The following is a 15,785-nucleotide window of genomic DNA, read 5'->3' on the forward strand; positions in this document are numbered from 1 at the left end:
CTAAAGAAAATTTATTCTGACGAAGACGAGTTTTTAACAATTATTCAAATAAGTTTTTCATGAAAATCTTTTTCGTAGGTAATAGTGAGGTAAATGGAAAATTACATATGTACATATGTATGTACATATATTTTTATTTAAACCCAAAATCATTAAATTTTTATCCCGTTATTTATAATATTGATTGAATACTTCACAGAATTCTTATCGAAATACTACTTAATAGCTGAAAGTTAAGGCGTGTAAAATATAATTAAAAATTCGGGATACCAAAAATATCATATCTTTTATTTGAGCAAAATATCACTGAATTGCGTTACTAGATGCCTTCATATCATCACATCAACTACGACTCACTGCACATTTCATGTTTAATTACTTGTTGTACGACTGTTCCGTTTCTATTCTCATTACTAACGTACTTTACGTGTAGATCTACATATGTACCTCTCTGTTAGCGCACCTGCTCGATTTGATTAATTTCATAACTGACTTCATTAATTATCTGTCTTACAATTCTTTTATATTTATTAACATAAAATTCATTTTCTTGTATTTTGGTTCTTTTCATTTACTCTTTTGAATTTTGTAAATAAATGATGAGAAGTGTGAGAAGTGCTAAAACCTGTTCGGCAGAGCATCCAACTTCGAAAATACACATAAGCGCAGCAGATTCAGGCAGCTACCAAATTTAAAATCTATTTTAGAATTTTTAGCAAAATTGCAAACAAGTTTCTTCGCGCTGAGCGCCTTTTTTCTCTACTTTATTTTAAGCTCAGCTTATTTATGAAACAGCTGCCCGTCCAAAAGCACACGTACGCCAATATACTATACATCTATGTACTTAATAGACAAATAGACGTTTTAGCTATACTCACTTGATCGCAGTGAGCTGATATTCTGCAAAGCAAGTCTCTTTGTCTAAGTCAAAGATATTTCCTTAACTTTCGCATATTTTGCTTCGCACCTTGGCCTACGTATTCGGCAGGGCACCAAGCCCCCAAAAGTGATTATCATAACGCTTTTTTGATAGCTTGCTCTGCTGGCTTTAGGCACTCCAAGTCTCTTTTATGCAATCGAATATTCTTTATTTTTTTCTCTTGTTTTTAATTTTATTTTCAGCAAGTTGCTATTTCTTAAACCTGTTTGAAATGTTAAGTACTGTTTATGATATAGAGTTCTGTTCTTCAATAATTACAAAAAACAGTTGAAATAAAAATTAGAAGAGACCGAGGAATGTATAATGAAGAGGGTATGAAAAATTTATACAAAAGCAAAATTAAGTAATCCAAGGTCTTCTTAATAGGTTTTCAGTAATTTAATTGGCTATTCGAGAACCGTGTCACTCCTTTCAGTATTCAAAATAATTTTGAAATTATACGGTAGTTACTTAGTAAACAGTCTAACTTTAAAAATAAGTATAACTTCTTGCTGCGGAATTCAAAACGATTAATATTTATTTAAAATAAACTAATTTTTACCGAATATGGGCACAAATTATATGAAAAATAAAAACTTTTCCGAAATATTAATTTTTCAAAAAATTACCTAATTTTTACTGAATATCGGTATAAATATATAAAAATATATGCGATATTCAAAACGAAAATTATTAATTGTTCTAAAAATTATATATTCCGAATATCGGTATTTTATTCGACATTTATTGTTTTATATATAAACAAGTAAGAAAGGGCTAAGTTCGGGTGTCACCGAACATTTTATACTCTCGCATGATAAAGTGATAATCGAGATTTCATTATACGTCATTTACATATTTTTCAAATACCGTATTTTTGTAAAGTTTTATTCCGCTATCATCATTGATTCTTAATGTATATACTCGTATTATACAGAAAAGGCATCAGATGGAATTCAAAATAGCGTTATATTGGAAGAAGGCGTGGTTGTGAACTGATTTCACCCATATTTTGTATACGTCATCAGGGTGTTAAGAAAATATTATATACCGAATTTCATTGAAATCGGTTGAGTAGTTCCTGAGATATGGTTTTTGGTCCATAAATGGGCGACGCCACGCCCATTTTCAATTTTTAAAAAAAGCCTGGGTGCAGCTACCTTCTGCCGTTTTTTCCGTAAAATTTAGTGTTTCTGACATTTTTTGTTAGTCCGTTAACGCACTTTTAGTGATTTTCAACATAACCTTTGTATGGGAGGTGGGCGTGGTTATTATCCGATTTCTTCCATTTTTGAACTCTATATGGAAATGTCTGAAGGAAACGACTCTGTAGAGTTTGGTTCACATAGCTATAGTAGTTTCCGAGATATGTACAAAAAACTTAGTAGGGGGCGGGGCCACGCCCCCTTTTCCAAAAAAAATGCGTCCAAATATGCCCCTCCCTAATGCGATCCTTTGTGCCAAATTTCACTTTAATATCTTTATGACACTTTATAGGTTTTCGGTTTCCGCCATTTTGTGGGCGTGGCAGTGGGCCGATTTTGCCCATCTTCGAACTTAACCTTCTTATGGAGCCAAGAAATACGTGTACCAAGTTTCATCATGATATCTCAATTTTTACTCAACTTACAGCTTGCACGGACGGACGGACAGACGGACGGACGGACAGACAGACATCCGGATTTCAACTCTACTCGTCACCCTGATCACTTTGGTATATGTAACCCTATATCTGACTCTTTTCGTTTTAGGACTTACAAACAACCGTTATGTGAACGAAACTATAATACTCTCCTTAGCAACTTTTTTGCGAGAGTATAAAAATGTATCTAATTTTTACCGAATATATGTAGCTTTATATAAAAAAACTAAAGCTTTTGAAAATCGTTTTCAAACAACTCAGAAATCAGTACAGCAGTCTGTCCACACTAGTCTCAAAAATAGCTCGTTTCTATTCATTTTCTTAACAAAATATATAATAGATACATACAAAGTCTTATGACTCCTCAAAAGGAAAAAAATAATAATTCTAACCCCATTCATGCACAAATTTCGTTTTGTTTTTTCACACACTTTTGTACCTAAATCGCTCACACTTATTGCCGACACTCGTTAAACAATATCTACCACAAATATGGTTTATTTATTAACTTTGTTTTTTAAGTAGCCAGTTTGTGGCTTAAAAAACCCGACACCATATAAAAAATCAGCAAGCATATATTTTTATATCCAATCTTGTGTTATGAAATCGCACCAGCCTCAGTTAACGGCTTATGGGTGTTTCGGGTGCAGTTCGAAACCGTTAAAAACGAAGTAAAATCGATTTAAATATTATGAATATTTATGTTCTTCAACACAATTATTTAATGAGAGGCTATAAACTCCTGCTGCTCTTTAAAAATAAAAAGTCGCGACAGTTGAATGAATAGAAGGAAAGACTTCTGCAAAGGTTTTGTTTCTTCTGTCATTGCATTTATGTGGGTGTGACAAGAAGTGACAGTTTGAAGACTATCTCAGATTGAGGGAGCACTGTTGATTCAAAAGAGGCAAAAACGATTGCCGTATTTAAGAAGATATCTCATAATCCTGAATTGTGTCGAAAATATTGAAGCTCTTAACTTTCTATTCCCAGAGCAAAAAAATATATAAATATATATTCTCTGTTAATACGTAGATATATGTACATTTTTGCAAAAACCGTTATGTTAAGGGGTGATCAATTTCGGGGTTCCCTACTTCTTTTTTTAAAGAAAAAAAAATGGGGATTGCTTATTATCATTCGAAAGAACATTCTTTGGTATTTATGAAGATTGCCTCTCTCAAATGTTGGCCGCGGCTACATCTCAGACGTTCCACCAGCATTTCGCCTGGTAACTGGCGAATGACACGCGTGATGTTTTGTTCCGAGGCCTGAATTGAAGCGGGATCGTCCGCATAGACTTTACATTATTCCCACAGAAAAAAATTTAAAAATATGGTATCACACGATCTTGGTGGCCAATCGAGCGGCCAAAACGTGAAATTATCTGCTCACCGAACTGTTCTCTCAATAAATTCATTGATTGATGCGATGTATGGGAAGTGGCGGGACAACAACCGGAATGTTTAACATGGGCACCTGCTGACGACAGCCTTACTCCAGGATACTCAAAAGTACAACGGATCAAATCAAAGCGTTGATCAGCGGGGTCTTGTTAAAACCAAATGTCGCCGAGATCACGAGCTTCAAAATTCATGCATCAAATAGTCGGTTATCATGTCGCGGTAGCGGTCGCCACTGACGGTTACTTTCTCCACGACATCATTTTTGAAGAAACTTGGACCGATGATTCCACCTGCCCACAAACCAAACCAAACCGTTATTTTTCTGTATGAAAATGGCAGCTCTTGAATCTTTTCTGGTTGCTTTTCGTTCCAAATGTGGCAATTTTGATTGTTTATATACCCATTGACCCAGAAATGGGCCTCATCCCTGAACTAAATTTGGCCCGTCGAATCTTCTTGGAACTTTCCAAGAGCCCATGCAGCAAAGCGATGTCGCTTGAGAAAGTCAAGTAACTTCAGTTCTTGCAAAAACTGTTTTTTATACGATTTCAATTTAAGATCTCGACCTAAAAGGCGAGTCATAAGCAAGTCGTTACATATATCAGTCCAAAGACGGCGCCGAATCGCATGCGTAATGGACGTAGTCTATTCGGTCCTACGTTATCCAATAAAAGGAAGGGCTATTGAAAAAAGTACATCTACTTGGATCACCCGTTATATAGAATAACACTTTGTTTAAACTATTACAACACGGATGTCAACTACAATTGGCATGATTAAGTCGGTTATTAGATTTACCGGTTATTTAATACCGAGGCACGTGTTACCCGGTGTTATATCAAATGCAACACTTCACATGTCAGGGGTGATATTTTTCATGCAATTAACTGCATTTTACGGCAAAGGCAAGTTTTTTACAAAACTATATTGATTGGTTAGCAAATACTTTACATTTTACAACTTGGAATAACGTTTTAATTACAAAAATGCACAGATAACTTTTATTTACTTCAATAGTTGTAGATTTAGACATATGTGACTACAACAACAAACTCACATTCTATGAACAATTGCATTTTTGCTTTTGTACTGCTGTCAAGGTACCACAAAAAATCGCCTAGCAGGGGTAATGGCGTTTACGGTGTCGGCAGTCATCATCGACAATAGTAATTGTGGGGTCCAATATGTAAAACGGAACGATATGCAAACTGAAAAATTCCTGAGGCTGTTTTGCTATATAACATCTTCATGGTAGAATTATGGAAATTTTGTTTTTCTTTACTCACGCCAAACTCTTTTATTTATTTTTTTTAACTAAATTGAAGTTATTATACACTTTTTCAAAGGGCCGTGAATATACAAGACTTCTGTTTTAATGTAGTGCTCATCGTTCCAAAGGAATTCTAGAACGAATAGCTGACCAAAGTACAGAAAATACATAAGTTTCCAAAAACGATACACAATGAAATTTCCGAAAGGGCTGACAGACATGTACGATCACCAAGGTCATGTGCAAGAGCGGGAAAAAACCCATGCCTTTTCCTCCACGGTCTAGAAAGAACGACAGGACGGTTGTTGACCTACTGACATGTCACAACTTGCTGGCATGACGTGCACACCGGATAGTTACAAGTTATCGTGGCTACTTCATGCAGAAAGTGGAGTTAAGTTGGCATGAGAGAAACGCTGCAACCACTCGTACGCTTCTGTCCAGCCTTATCTAGAACTCCTCTCAGATATCTAGAAGCTTCGCAGTTCAAGTGGCTCTCGACTGTGTCAGAATCCTCGGTCCTCCGCCCATCAATGGGCTTCAACTATTTCTACCGCTCTTTCTGGCATCCATTATTTTCTTTTTATCCAGAAAGAGTTCATAGTTGCCATCAACTGTGTTGCATTTTTTACACAAATTATATCAGTATGCTTGAGGCGCCCTCGTGTGTTTGCCTCTAACAATGGATCTCTTCAACATGTTTACAAAACTATTTTGATTTTAGTATTTTATTTTTGTTTTTGTAATAATGGTGTTTTATATTTTTAACTATTTCATAAGCTCAAATTTTAAACTTTACATTCAAAAATTCCCACAGCTTGAGTAAAAAATTAATAGATTGAAATTTATGCGTCCATAAATGGGCTCATTAGAGCTCTTAGTCAAATTCTTCTTCTAAAAGAGCCTGTTTTTAAGACGTGCAATCGGGCGGGGACAAATATTTAATAAGAAAATTTTAAATAAAAGAAAAGCGTTAAAAGTCTTTCAAAGTTTTATTGATATTTTGATGAGAATTTTAGTCAACTAAGCCTTCATACATAAGTTCTTCAAGTCACCACACAAAACAAAATATGCCCGGAACACTTTTCAACTGCAAAATTCAGTTTTGGCCAGTTTTTTGTAGTGCAAATTGTGCTTTCGTTTCATTATTGTCATAAATTCTCTACTTTAATATAATTATTTAACTTTAATGAGTCGGCTATTACAGTTATTTTCCTTTGAAATTACGAGAATGAAAAAATTCAAATAAGTTGCGCAATCTCAATAATATCATTACAAGTATTTAAAGAGAAATAGTAAAGTAGGTAAAGATGCTACACACTTTATTTACAAATTTATGGCCGCCGCGGCACGATGCACCTGGTACAAGTTTGTACCCATCGAAATTTATTACCCCTGACATGTCGTAGCGACTGGAAAGGAATGCGATGAATTCGAAACTATTCTCTGCACGTACGCCTACAGCTGTTTGTATGTAAATATATTTCTGCATTTCACGCCTATTTAGAATATTTATTTTTTGCAACATTGTAACGGCCAAATCGTTTTGAAATTCAAATTCAAATTTATTGCGTTTTTTCTTGCGTTCAATACACAAAGCGTCAAAAGCTTCAACGGAATTCTGGGTAAATCGATATTTTCAAATATTTTTTTTTTTGTCATATATAAGTATATATGTAGTATATGTATTATCGAGATTTCACAATTAATTATTACATTTCCGATAAATTATCGGTTTTACAATAAATTTTCGATATTTTTACAATCATTTTCGATAAATTATTTATCTCTTCCAATAAAATACCAAAATTTTAAAATAAATTTCAAAGTTTTTCGACAATTTATCGATAATTTTCATTAAAATAATTTCTTTTGGGCTGATCTTAATTCAATTTCATTGCGATTTTCTTTTGGGCTGATTTTCATTTGATTTCATTTTGTGAGTTTAATTCATATTCTAATAAATCCATTTATTCCGATGGTATAACTGGTTTTGTTGATTGAAAAGTCACTTTCGATGTTCGTTCTAGGCTTTGCTTAAGTCTCATGGAGCTGAGCTCAGTCAGGCGCACGATTGGTTTTCATGTCTTTTTGTTTATAATTTCTTAAATCTTTAAGAGATAATAAATAAAGTGTTTTCGAATATAATATAGTGATATAAAAATATCACTTATAAAGCAACTTTGTTGTCTGCTTTGGCTTATTTAATAGCTCTCGTGGTAACTAGTATTGCATATCCATATCAAATTAGATTGGTCTCGGAACACTCCCTGCTCAATGAAATACAATTTCTGAGAACTGAGAGCTTATTTCGAAAGACGTGCATAATACGACTTTTTAGTGACAAAAACAACTTGTGATCAACAGGCGGTATAACAACAAAGTAATATTGTAGTTAATAAATGTACTCAGGTCATTCTTGTAAACAAAAATTACTTATAAATCCATTTTTATCCACGTACGGATTAATAAGAAATTTATTACAAAGATTTCAACTATCTGTAAAAATTAAATGGCAAACGAAATTCAAGGTTTAGAAAATTTTCAAACTTAGCACATGCTGTGAGTCCGTATGTGGTAAATTAGATATGTTGAATTTTGGTGTGGTGGATTAGATGTACTAAGTTAGACAGAGTGAGTGTATGCTATTAATGAAAATATTTTTAGCTTGGTGAATTTGTAGTGGTAAATATCCTTACATCTAACTGTCTTCATCTCCAGACTGATCTTCAACTCTGCCTTAATTTCTATAACAATCACAAATATATGTTTTCCTCAGCATTGTAACAATTTCTTATTTCTCACCACGCACCATAAAACCATAAAACCATCCCGCCCATTGTGTTATCAACCCAAATTTGCGCTTGGTCGTATATTATGTGGCGGCTTTCGCAATCCCATACATATGCACTTATGTATGTATGAGGCACACTGATAATGACAAAAGATTGTTTTACATTTTCAGCAACAGATATTTTGACTCTCTCTACTTTCTACTCTTTCAGAACAGTCTAAAAAAACGGAGCTAAGAAAAGTAGAATCAAAGAAGAACAATTTACGAAAAGTCTTATTTCATCATATTTGTTAAATATGAGGAATTTACTGTAGACAGTCACTTGTCTGTCTTTGTCATTATGGGCGGCTTAAAATATTTATCGAAAATGAAACCTCATAAATAGAGCTTAAATTATTTCGACAGTTTAAAAGATCTGGGTCTAGTGATAGTGAAATTGAATTTTGCTAGCTAGCAAGGTGAAGCTAATAAGTCATGGAAATTGGTACATATGTACCTAGACAGTACAGATACTTAAGAGTATATATATTTATATATTTATACATATATACATAAGTATATCTAGTGGATAACTATGGCACGCACTAGACGCTGCCATTTATGCTGACCAAAAAGCTTCAAATAGTTTTATTAAAAGTTGTTTGTTAAACAAACTCAAACTGAGCGTTAAGTAGCTTCTATTGCTAGTCTCTCGAGTTCGAACGTGATTTGCTTGCAAGTAAAAACAGCGAGAGCGAAAAAAGTGGCTCTCAAAGGCCAGCAGCGCACTGCTGATAAAGCGGCAGCAGCAAAAAGAAAGTCAAGAGTTCAGTTTTTATTGCAAATATTTTATGCTGCAACAAATAAGTGCAACAACGAAGCTACGATCGTCACAACTGCCACACTGACCATCGCTCGCTCGAGCACTCGAAAGCGCATTGAGCCGACAAGCTGGCTACGCGACTTGCAAGCCATTTGACTAGTGTATGGTCAGCGCTGTCAAGCCCACCATATGCGTACATATGTACATATGTATGTATGTTTCATCTTGTCTATTCAATTGTATAGTATTGCATTTGAATTCGGTGCTGTCGCGATCGTGCCGCTCTAGGAACACCGACGCCGGCCACTAGGCCACCGACTAAATGCCACCGTCACAGCGCTGTGCGCCGACGAAGCGTTTCGAAGTTTTCGAAAACATTTCATTCAGTCACAATTTGTGCTTCTTATTATTCACACACGTTCAATTAACGATCGGCGTTTCGCGACTAAACTGCCCAAGCAGCAAAGCTCTTCGCCTGTCAATACCTACTAAATGTTCGTACTTAACTGGAGTAAAGTTAAATGTTGATTTCAACAAATTGAAATACATTTTTTCTAAAACAAAATATACATTTTGAGAGAGTTGTTTGCGCCGCTTTGCAAGCGAAGAAAGTAAAGCTTAGAAATTTTTTCCACTACACTCCCATTCAAAGCAAGTTTGTGGAAGCATCTGTGGTCGCGCACAAAATTGTGCATTGAATTTGTGAACGAAAAAATTGTGAAAATGTGACTGCTTTCAAATAACAGAATCTTTAATTAAATAAAGTAGTGAAATCAAAGCAAAAGTGTAGCCAAATAAATTTAACCACTATTAAATTTTGAAACAAATTTGCAAATTGACTCTTAAAATAACCCATAATTTGTTGGAAAGAAATACCAAAAACAAATAAGTCATTGCATTTTATTGCCGCAACATTTCAACACAATAAAAATAATATTAAAAATAAAATTAAATTAAATTACAACAAAAATTGAATTTCGCTCGACTTAAATCACATAAAAATACAAAAACCAAAAAAATTCGAAAAAAAATTTGATCACAACTGAAAAAACTCTGAAAATAAGCCACAAAACGTGCTCTTTGTTTTGCGCCAAACATTTATTCAAGCTCAGTCAAGATGAGTTGCAATCAAATTGAGTCGCTACCCAAAATAGCCAAATTCGATATGCCGCCGGCGAGTAAGCCGACGTCGCACAAATTAAATGCCAAAGCGATAAAGCTCTCGAAAATTGCTAAATATATTAAGAAGAAGGTAATTATTGGTTGCTCAACATGTAGTACATACATACCTACATACTTAAATGAACAGTAAAAGAAAATACCGTTACGTAATAACCTTATTTGGCCTTATTCACGAAACTAATTATACTTATTTAAATAAAAAACTGTTAAAAACAAGACAAAACGTTAACTTCGGCTGCACCGAAGCTAATATACCCTTCACAGGTGCATTTATTTTACTAACTATGTGTGCAGTTTGTATGGCAGCTATATGCTATAGTTTACCGATCTCAACAATTTCTTCAGAGATTATATTATTACCTTAAGCAGTAATCCATGTCCAATTTCGTGAAGATACAACGTCAAATGCGAAAGTTTTCCATACAAACCCTTGATTTCGATCGTTCTGTTTGTATGGCAGCTATATGCTATAGTAAGCCGATCTGAACAATTTCCTCGTATATTAAATTATTATCTTAGAAAATAATCTGCGCCAACTTTTGTGAAGATATATTGTCAAATGTGAAAGTTTTCCATACCAGAACTTGATTCCGATCGTTCAGTTTGTATGGCAGCTATATGCTATACTGGCCCGATATTGGCAGTTCTGACAAATGCGCAGATTCTTGAAGAGAAAATAACGTGTGCAAAATTTCAAAACGATATCTTAAAAACTGAGGGACTAGTTCGTATATATACAGACAGACGGACATGGCTAAATCGACTCAGCTCAGCATACTGATCATTTATATATGTATGTATATACTTTATAGGGTCTCCGGCGCTTCCTTCTGGGTGTTACAAACTTCGTGACAAACTTAATATACCCTGTTCAGGGTATAATAATGTATAAATACACACAAGGTGAATGAGTCGAGGAAAAAAATTAGTTAACGGTACTAAAGCCAATGTTTAATGTCTATATTTGTCGCCTTAAAAATGAATGCCAAAAAGCTTCTTCGAAAAGATATATTTCAAAAACTAAAATTTAGCAAAAATGTTTTCAAAACTTTTTTCTATATTTTATATCTAATAATTTTTCTTATTGAAATTTTTACTTGAAGGTGGATACTTTTCAAGTATCCGGCAAAGCGATTGCCTACTCGAATAAAAAATTCGACAAAAGTCTTTACTTCTTCTTCAAAAATTTGAAAGCTCTTCAGCTGCTTCGTAGAAATTTATAGTGATAATCATTTTACGCCACCCAAATGTTCTCCATCTAAGACAACACATGTAACCATCTTAAAACCATCATAACAACTTTTACCGAATACACGAAATATTCTCCTATACTACGCGTTACCGGTCTCAACTGTCTTTAGTTAGCTCCTTGACATTGTTTCAAATAATTACTCGCAAAAAGTCACTTGTCCGAAGGCACACGTCGTCTCCCCTGTGATCAATTTTGGTTTGGCATAGATTTCTTTGCTTAATTCTTCAATTATCGACGTATTATTTGATGATCGCGATCGATTCTGATGCCTCCTGCCTCCACCATCCCAAATATTTGAATTAATCGTTATTATAATTTTAACTATTAAAAGGTTGTTCTCAAACTTCTTGAGTAGACTGCATGTTCGCTATTATTAACTCAGATATGACCACAAAGGAGTTTCATTCTCTAAACTTTGAAATTAGATCCGCAATAGAGTTTCCTTCTCTAAGTATAATCAGGCCTATTCCTATATTTTCTATATAAATAAGAATTTATATTTCTAATCCATAATTGATCTACAGAGCAGTAAGACCTCAATAATGAGCCTCAGTATTTTCAGAAGTTTTTGAACTATATCAATCGGGGTAGTTTCCATATCTTCATCTCGTTGCTTAACCTTTTTAGTTATAACGATTCTAGATCGAATACGCGATTTATGCCCGGTAATCATAATATTAATTATTTCAGTATATCGCATTTGTCCCAAAGATATATACATATGTATACTAAGCTTTGAGTTTTTTGTACTAAAAACAAAAAAAAAAATATTAAAAAATAAATCGTCTTCCGTTATATTTTCTTTGAAAAAAAAATATACTTCGAAAATCGTAATTTTTTGCCTTTACTGTTACATTTCTGTACACAAACATTATTTTTTAAAGAACTATTTGTCCGAAGATCTGTCATAACCTAAATGTTATCATTCTCTTGTCGTCAGTCATGACTTCGTGGAAGAAAACACATGTAAATAAAGACACTGTGGTTTTGTAAAGCGCTTACCGTCGCCTCTTCTGTTTTCGATATTACATTCAACTACATATAAATACAAACGATCTTTCGAAATATTTTACTAGAATATTCTGCAGCAAATTGAATATTTTTAGATATTTCTTGCTGCTCGCTTTAACTTGTATAGATATTTGTACGTTTGCTTGTGTTTTCTGTTTTTGTTTTGTTTACAATATTCTCTTTTCTAAAATCTTCGAATATTTAGGCTTTTCCTTCTTTTTGTTTTCATATTTTTATTTATATTCTTCTGAGCCATTGTACTTATTGCCGTTTCAAAAAGCATTACGTTTGCGTTGCTTCTTTTGCCTTCCCACACTACAAATCGCCTCATCTGCTTTGCTCATCTTCCACATGTCACTTTGCTTGCGTTGCCTCTTGCGTCTATTTCTACCAAAACGTTGACGTGTGACCCGCCAAAAAGCAGACATTTGCCAGTTTAAAAAGAACTTGCTTTTGTGAAATCACTTCAAAAGTTTAGAAACAAGAGCTATTTCAATATTTACTGTTATTTTTCGAAAATCAATTAAATCATGCCAAAAAGAGCGTGACAATATACATACATACGTGGTGCTTGATAATGAAGCAGTATATGCAAGCAAAGTGAAAGTTTGCGGCAACGAAGACTTTAGTTAACGGGTTTTGTGACAGAAAATATTTTTTTCCGGCTTTGCGACGTCAGCGCGCAACGAAATTGCAACTTCGAAATAAATTATATTTTTAATATAGATAAGTGCAAAGTGCATATGCACGTATTGTAATTAGTGAAAAAATTATTTTACGAACACAAAAAAAAAAAACAACAACTGTAAAACTAATTTACCGCGCGAAATATGCCGAGACAATAAACAACATATCACAACATTTTTTAAACCTATAAAAGTCTAATTAAATAGATAGTATATTCATGTAAATATATATATAGGTATATTTAGCTGTTAAACGCGGGCAGCGTGTTGCGAAAAAATGGCGTTTAATAAAAATGTAATTACTTTATTTATGCTATATTGATTTCTATTTGTTATGGCATACTGACATATTTATTTATTCAGAATGAATAACGAATGCGTCAAAAAGCGGTAAACAAATGTTGAAAAACAACTTTTTTCTAAAAATGTAAAAACATATAAAGCTATTTATAAATAATTTTTTTATTTGAATATATTGTTGTATGAAATATAACTACAAAAATTTGTTGCTACAATTGCAGGCTTCAGAAATTTTTCTCAATGAAAACATAATAATAAAATAGTATTTGCGCTCCAAAAAAAATATTTTTATTAGTTTAATAGTTGACATAGCTGTTTCTAGTTTTGTGCCTTGAATTATAGCCTTAGACTTTGAGTACTCGTACTCTTGCTAGAACTATTTGAAATAATCAGCGAAATTGACCTAAAGAATATATTTAACTACCTACATATGCTAACAATTTTTCGCTTAGTTTGAGTTTTGTTCGCTTACTGTATCACAATTATCCAAGCTTTCTTTAGCACTACATGATTTACATTTCGCAGAAGTCATATCTAAGCCCTGTTAAAGTATTTCTCAGCGTTTAGTTAAATTCCTTTCACATGTTCTGGCGTTAACAGCGTCAAAAAAATGTCTCTTGAGGTTAAAAGCATTTTCAACGAACCTATTAATAATAACTCTAAATGATTTACAACTCACGCAGTTACAATTTACATTTTAGTTAATATTGCAACCAGCAAATGTGAAGAATTTGTTTTGAAAATAAGGAAAAATAATAAAAAAATTAAATAAAATTACTCATTCAAAAAAAAAAAAAAAAAAAATAGCCAGGTTTTTAGTACTCGAGGGCAAATCTAATTATAACAAAATTTACCATTCAGTTATGTATAAAATCGGTTATAATAAATTTTGCAGATTTATTCAAATCTACATATAATGGCTAAATCAATACCGACTTAAATAGCTTGAATTATTCCTCTAATTTTAAAAATATGATACTCATAGAAAAAACTGATAGCCAAACTAAAAAGAGCTTTCATTTTAAGAATTTATGGTAGTCGAAGAAAAATTGTATATTTAGCTCTAAAGCTCACTTGATTTATTTGGAAAAGAGCTTCGTACAATAGATGAAACATTTATTGTTAGGTGGCAAATTAATTGAAATGTGTATCCATATACTTACATATTTACACACTATAAACCCAAACACCAAAATTAGCTTAAATCGATTTAAGCTATCGCTGCAGTTATTCTTAAATATGGCAAGGCAACTGTGACGTCTGCCCATCGATATGTGTGCCAAGAAATTACAGTTTACCTTTGAAATGGGAATTGCATTTTCTAACTAATTACGAAATAGCAATTAAAATAGACTAGTGACTACATGCAGACCGCAGAAAAAAATCGATCTGTAAAAATGCATTCAAGCAACATGCATAGTTGTCAGCAATTAAGCAATAAATGCACGAGGAAAAAATAATGTTGTAATATCAGCCGCTGCCATAACGCATTATGTCAGCAAAAAGCAACAACAACTGCAATACTACATTATGCAAATGGCAACATAACATAGCTAAAGATTTGGTATACATACACACATACATATACATATATATGAGTATAGCTATATTTGTTTGTTTTTTGTGTGGATATATATGTACATATATACAAAAGTACCTGTTTGAATTTGTGCCAGAGTCTTCAGGCAGTCAGCCAAGAAAAATTTTATAAGTGAAAAGGTGCGGTTTTTGGCGGCTTTCCAGCTGCGCTTACGCATATAAGCGACTGTTGTAGCTATTGTTGTTGTTTTTTCACAGCTCATTTTCACTAATGAAAATATTTTACTATTTTCAACAGTTTTACCACATTCTGCTTTTCACTTTACTCAGCAGAGTGCAAGCTCTAAAGTCATTTGTAAGATCTGCTGCGCTAAGCAATTGCATTTGCTGCAACTAAATATAAACTTAGGTACATAAGTATCTATGTGAGTATGTTTTCCGTCGCGTCTGCTGCCAAATATTGCGCAAAAATGCAGAAATTTCTATTGCCTTTTACAACGTTGGCACGTTGCCGTTTGGTTCAATGCTCGTCGCCTTACACTGCGCACGCACGGTGCACATTCGCGGCCAGCAACTTAGATACATACATACATATGTATGTATGTATCTAATTACCTTTGTATGAACATATGTACGTAAATACATATATCGTATATGTATGTATGTGTACATGTAAATAGCGGTAAACGCATTTTTCTTTCACTCTTGTTTGGATCTATTAATTTATGCAAAAGGTAAATATGCGATAAACCGTTACGTGTAACTTTTTCTTCGGTGCTGTGGTTGTGGTGACCACGTAGTGTGAGAAAAAAATGCCAAGTGTTTTTTTTCGTACAGTTTCAGGGTGATTAAACTTTGGATGTTTCGACTTTAAGCTTAAACAATAGGCGCCTGCGTTTTATTGTGCACATTTTGAGTGGTGAAATGTTTTCTAATTTTTTATTATTTTTTGCTATTTTTTATTGTCAACAAAATCATTACTTTT

At 33.5% G+C, this 15,785-nt stretch overlaps 1 protein-coding gene across 20 annotated transcripts in view; it reads left to right on the forward strand.

Moving 5' to 3' along the window:
• The window catches only part of LOC120773898 (TLD domain-containing protein 2), a 275,286-nt gene that overhangs the window by 220,723 nt on the left and 38,778 nt on the right, over positions 1-15,785 (forward strand). Inside the window, exon 1 of one of the 20 annotated variants that reach the window (XM_040103197.1) lies at positions 9,863-10,082. The exons of the other annotated variants lie outside the window; for them this stretch is intronic. Within the exon in view, the coding sequence (XP_039959131.1) occupies positions 9,948-10,082 (135 nt within the window). The 5' untranslated portion in view covers positions 9,863-9,947. Of the gene's footprint in view, positions 1-9,862; positions 10,083-15,785 lie in introns of those variants that run through there. 20 annotated transcript variants of the gene reach the window in all.

This window comes from Bactrocera tryoni, chromosome 1 (genome assembly GCF_016617805.1).
Source record: "Bactrocera tryoni isolate S06 chromosome 1, CSIRO_BtryS06_freeze2, whole genome shotgun sequence".
In the NCBI taxonomy this organism is placed as follows: domain Eukaryota; kingdom Metazoa; phylum Arthropoda; class Insecta; order Diptera; family Tephritidae; genus Bactrocera; species Bactrocera tryoni.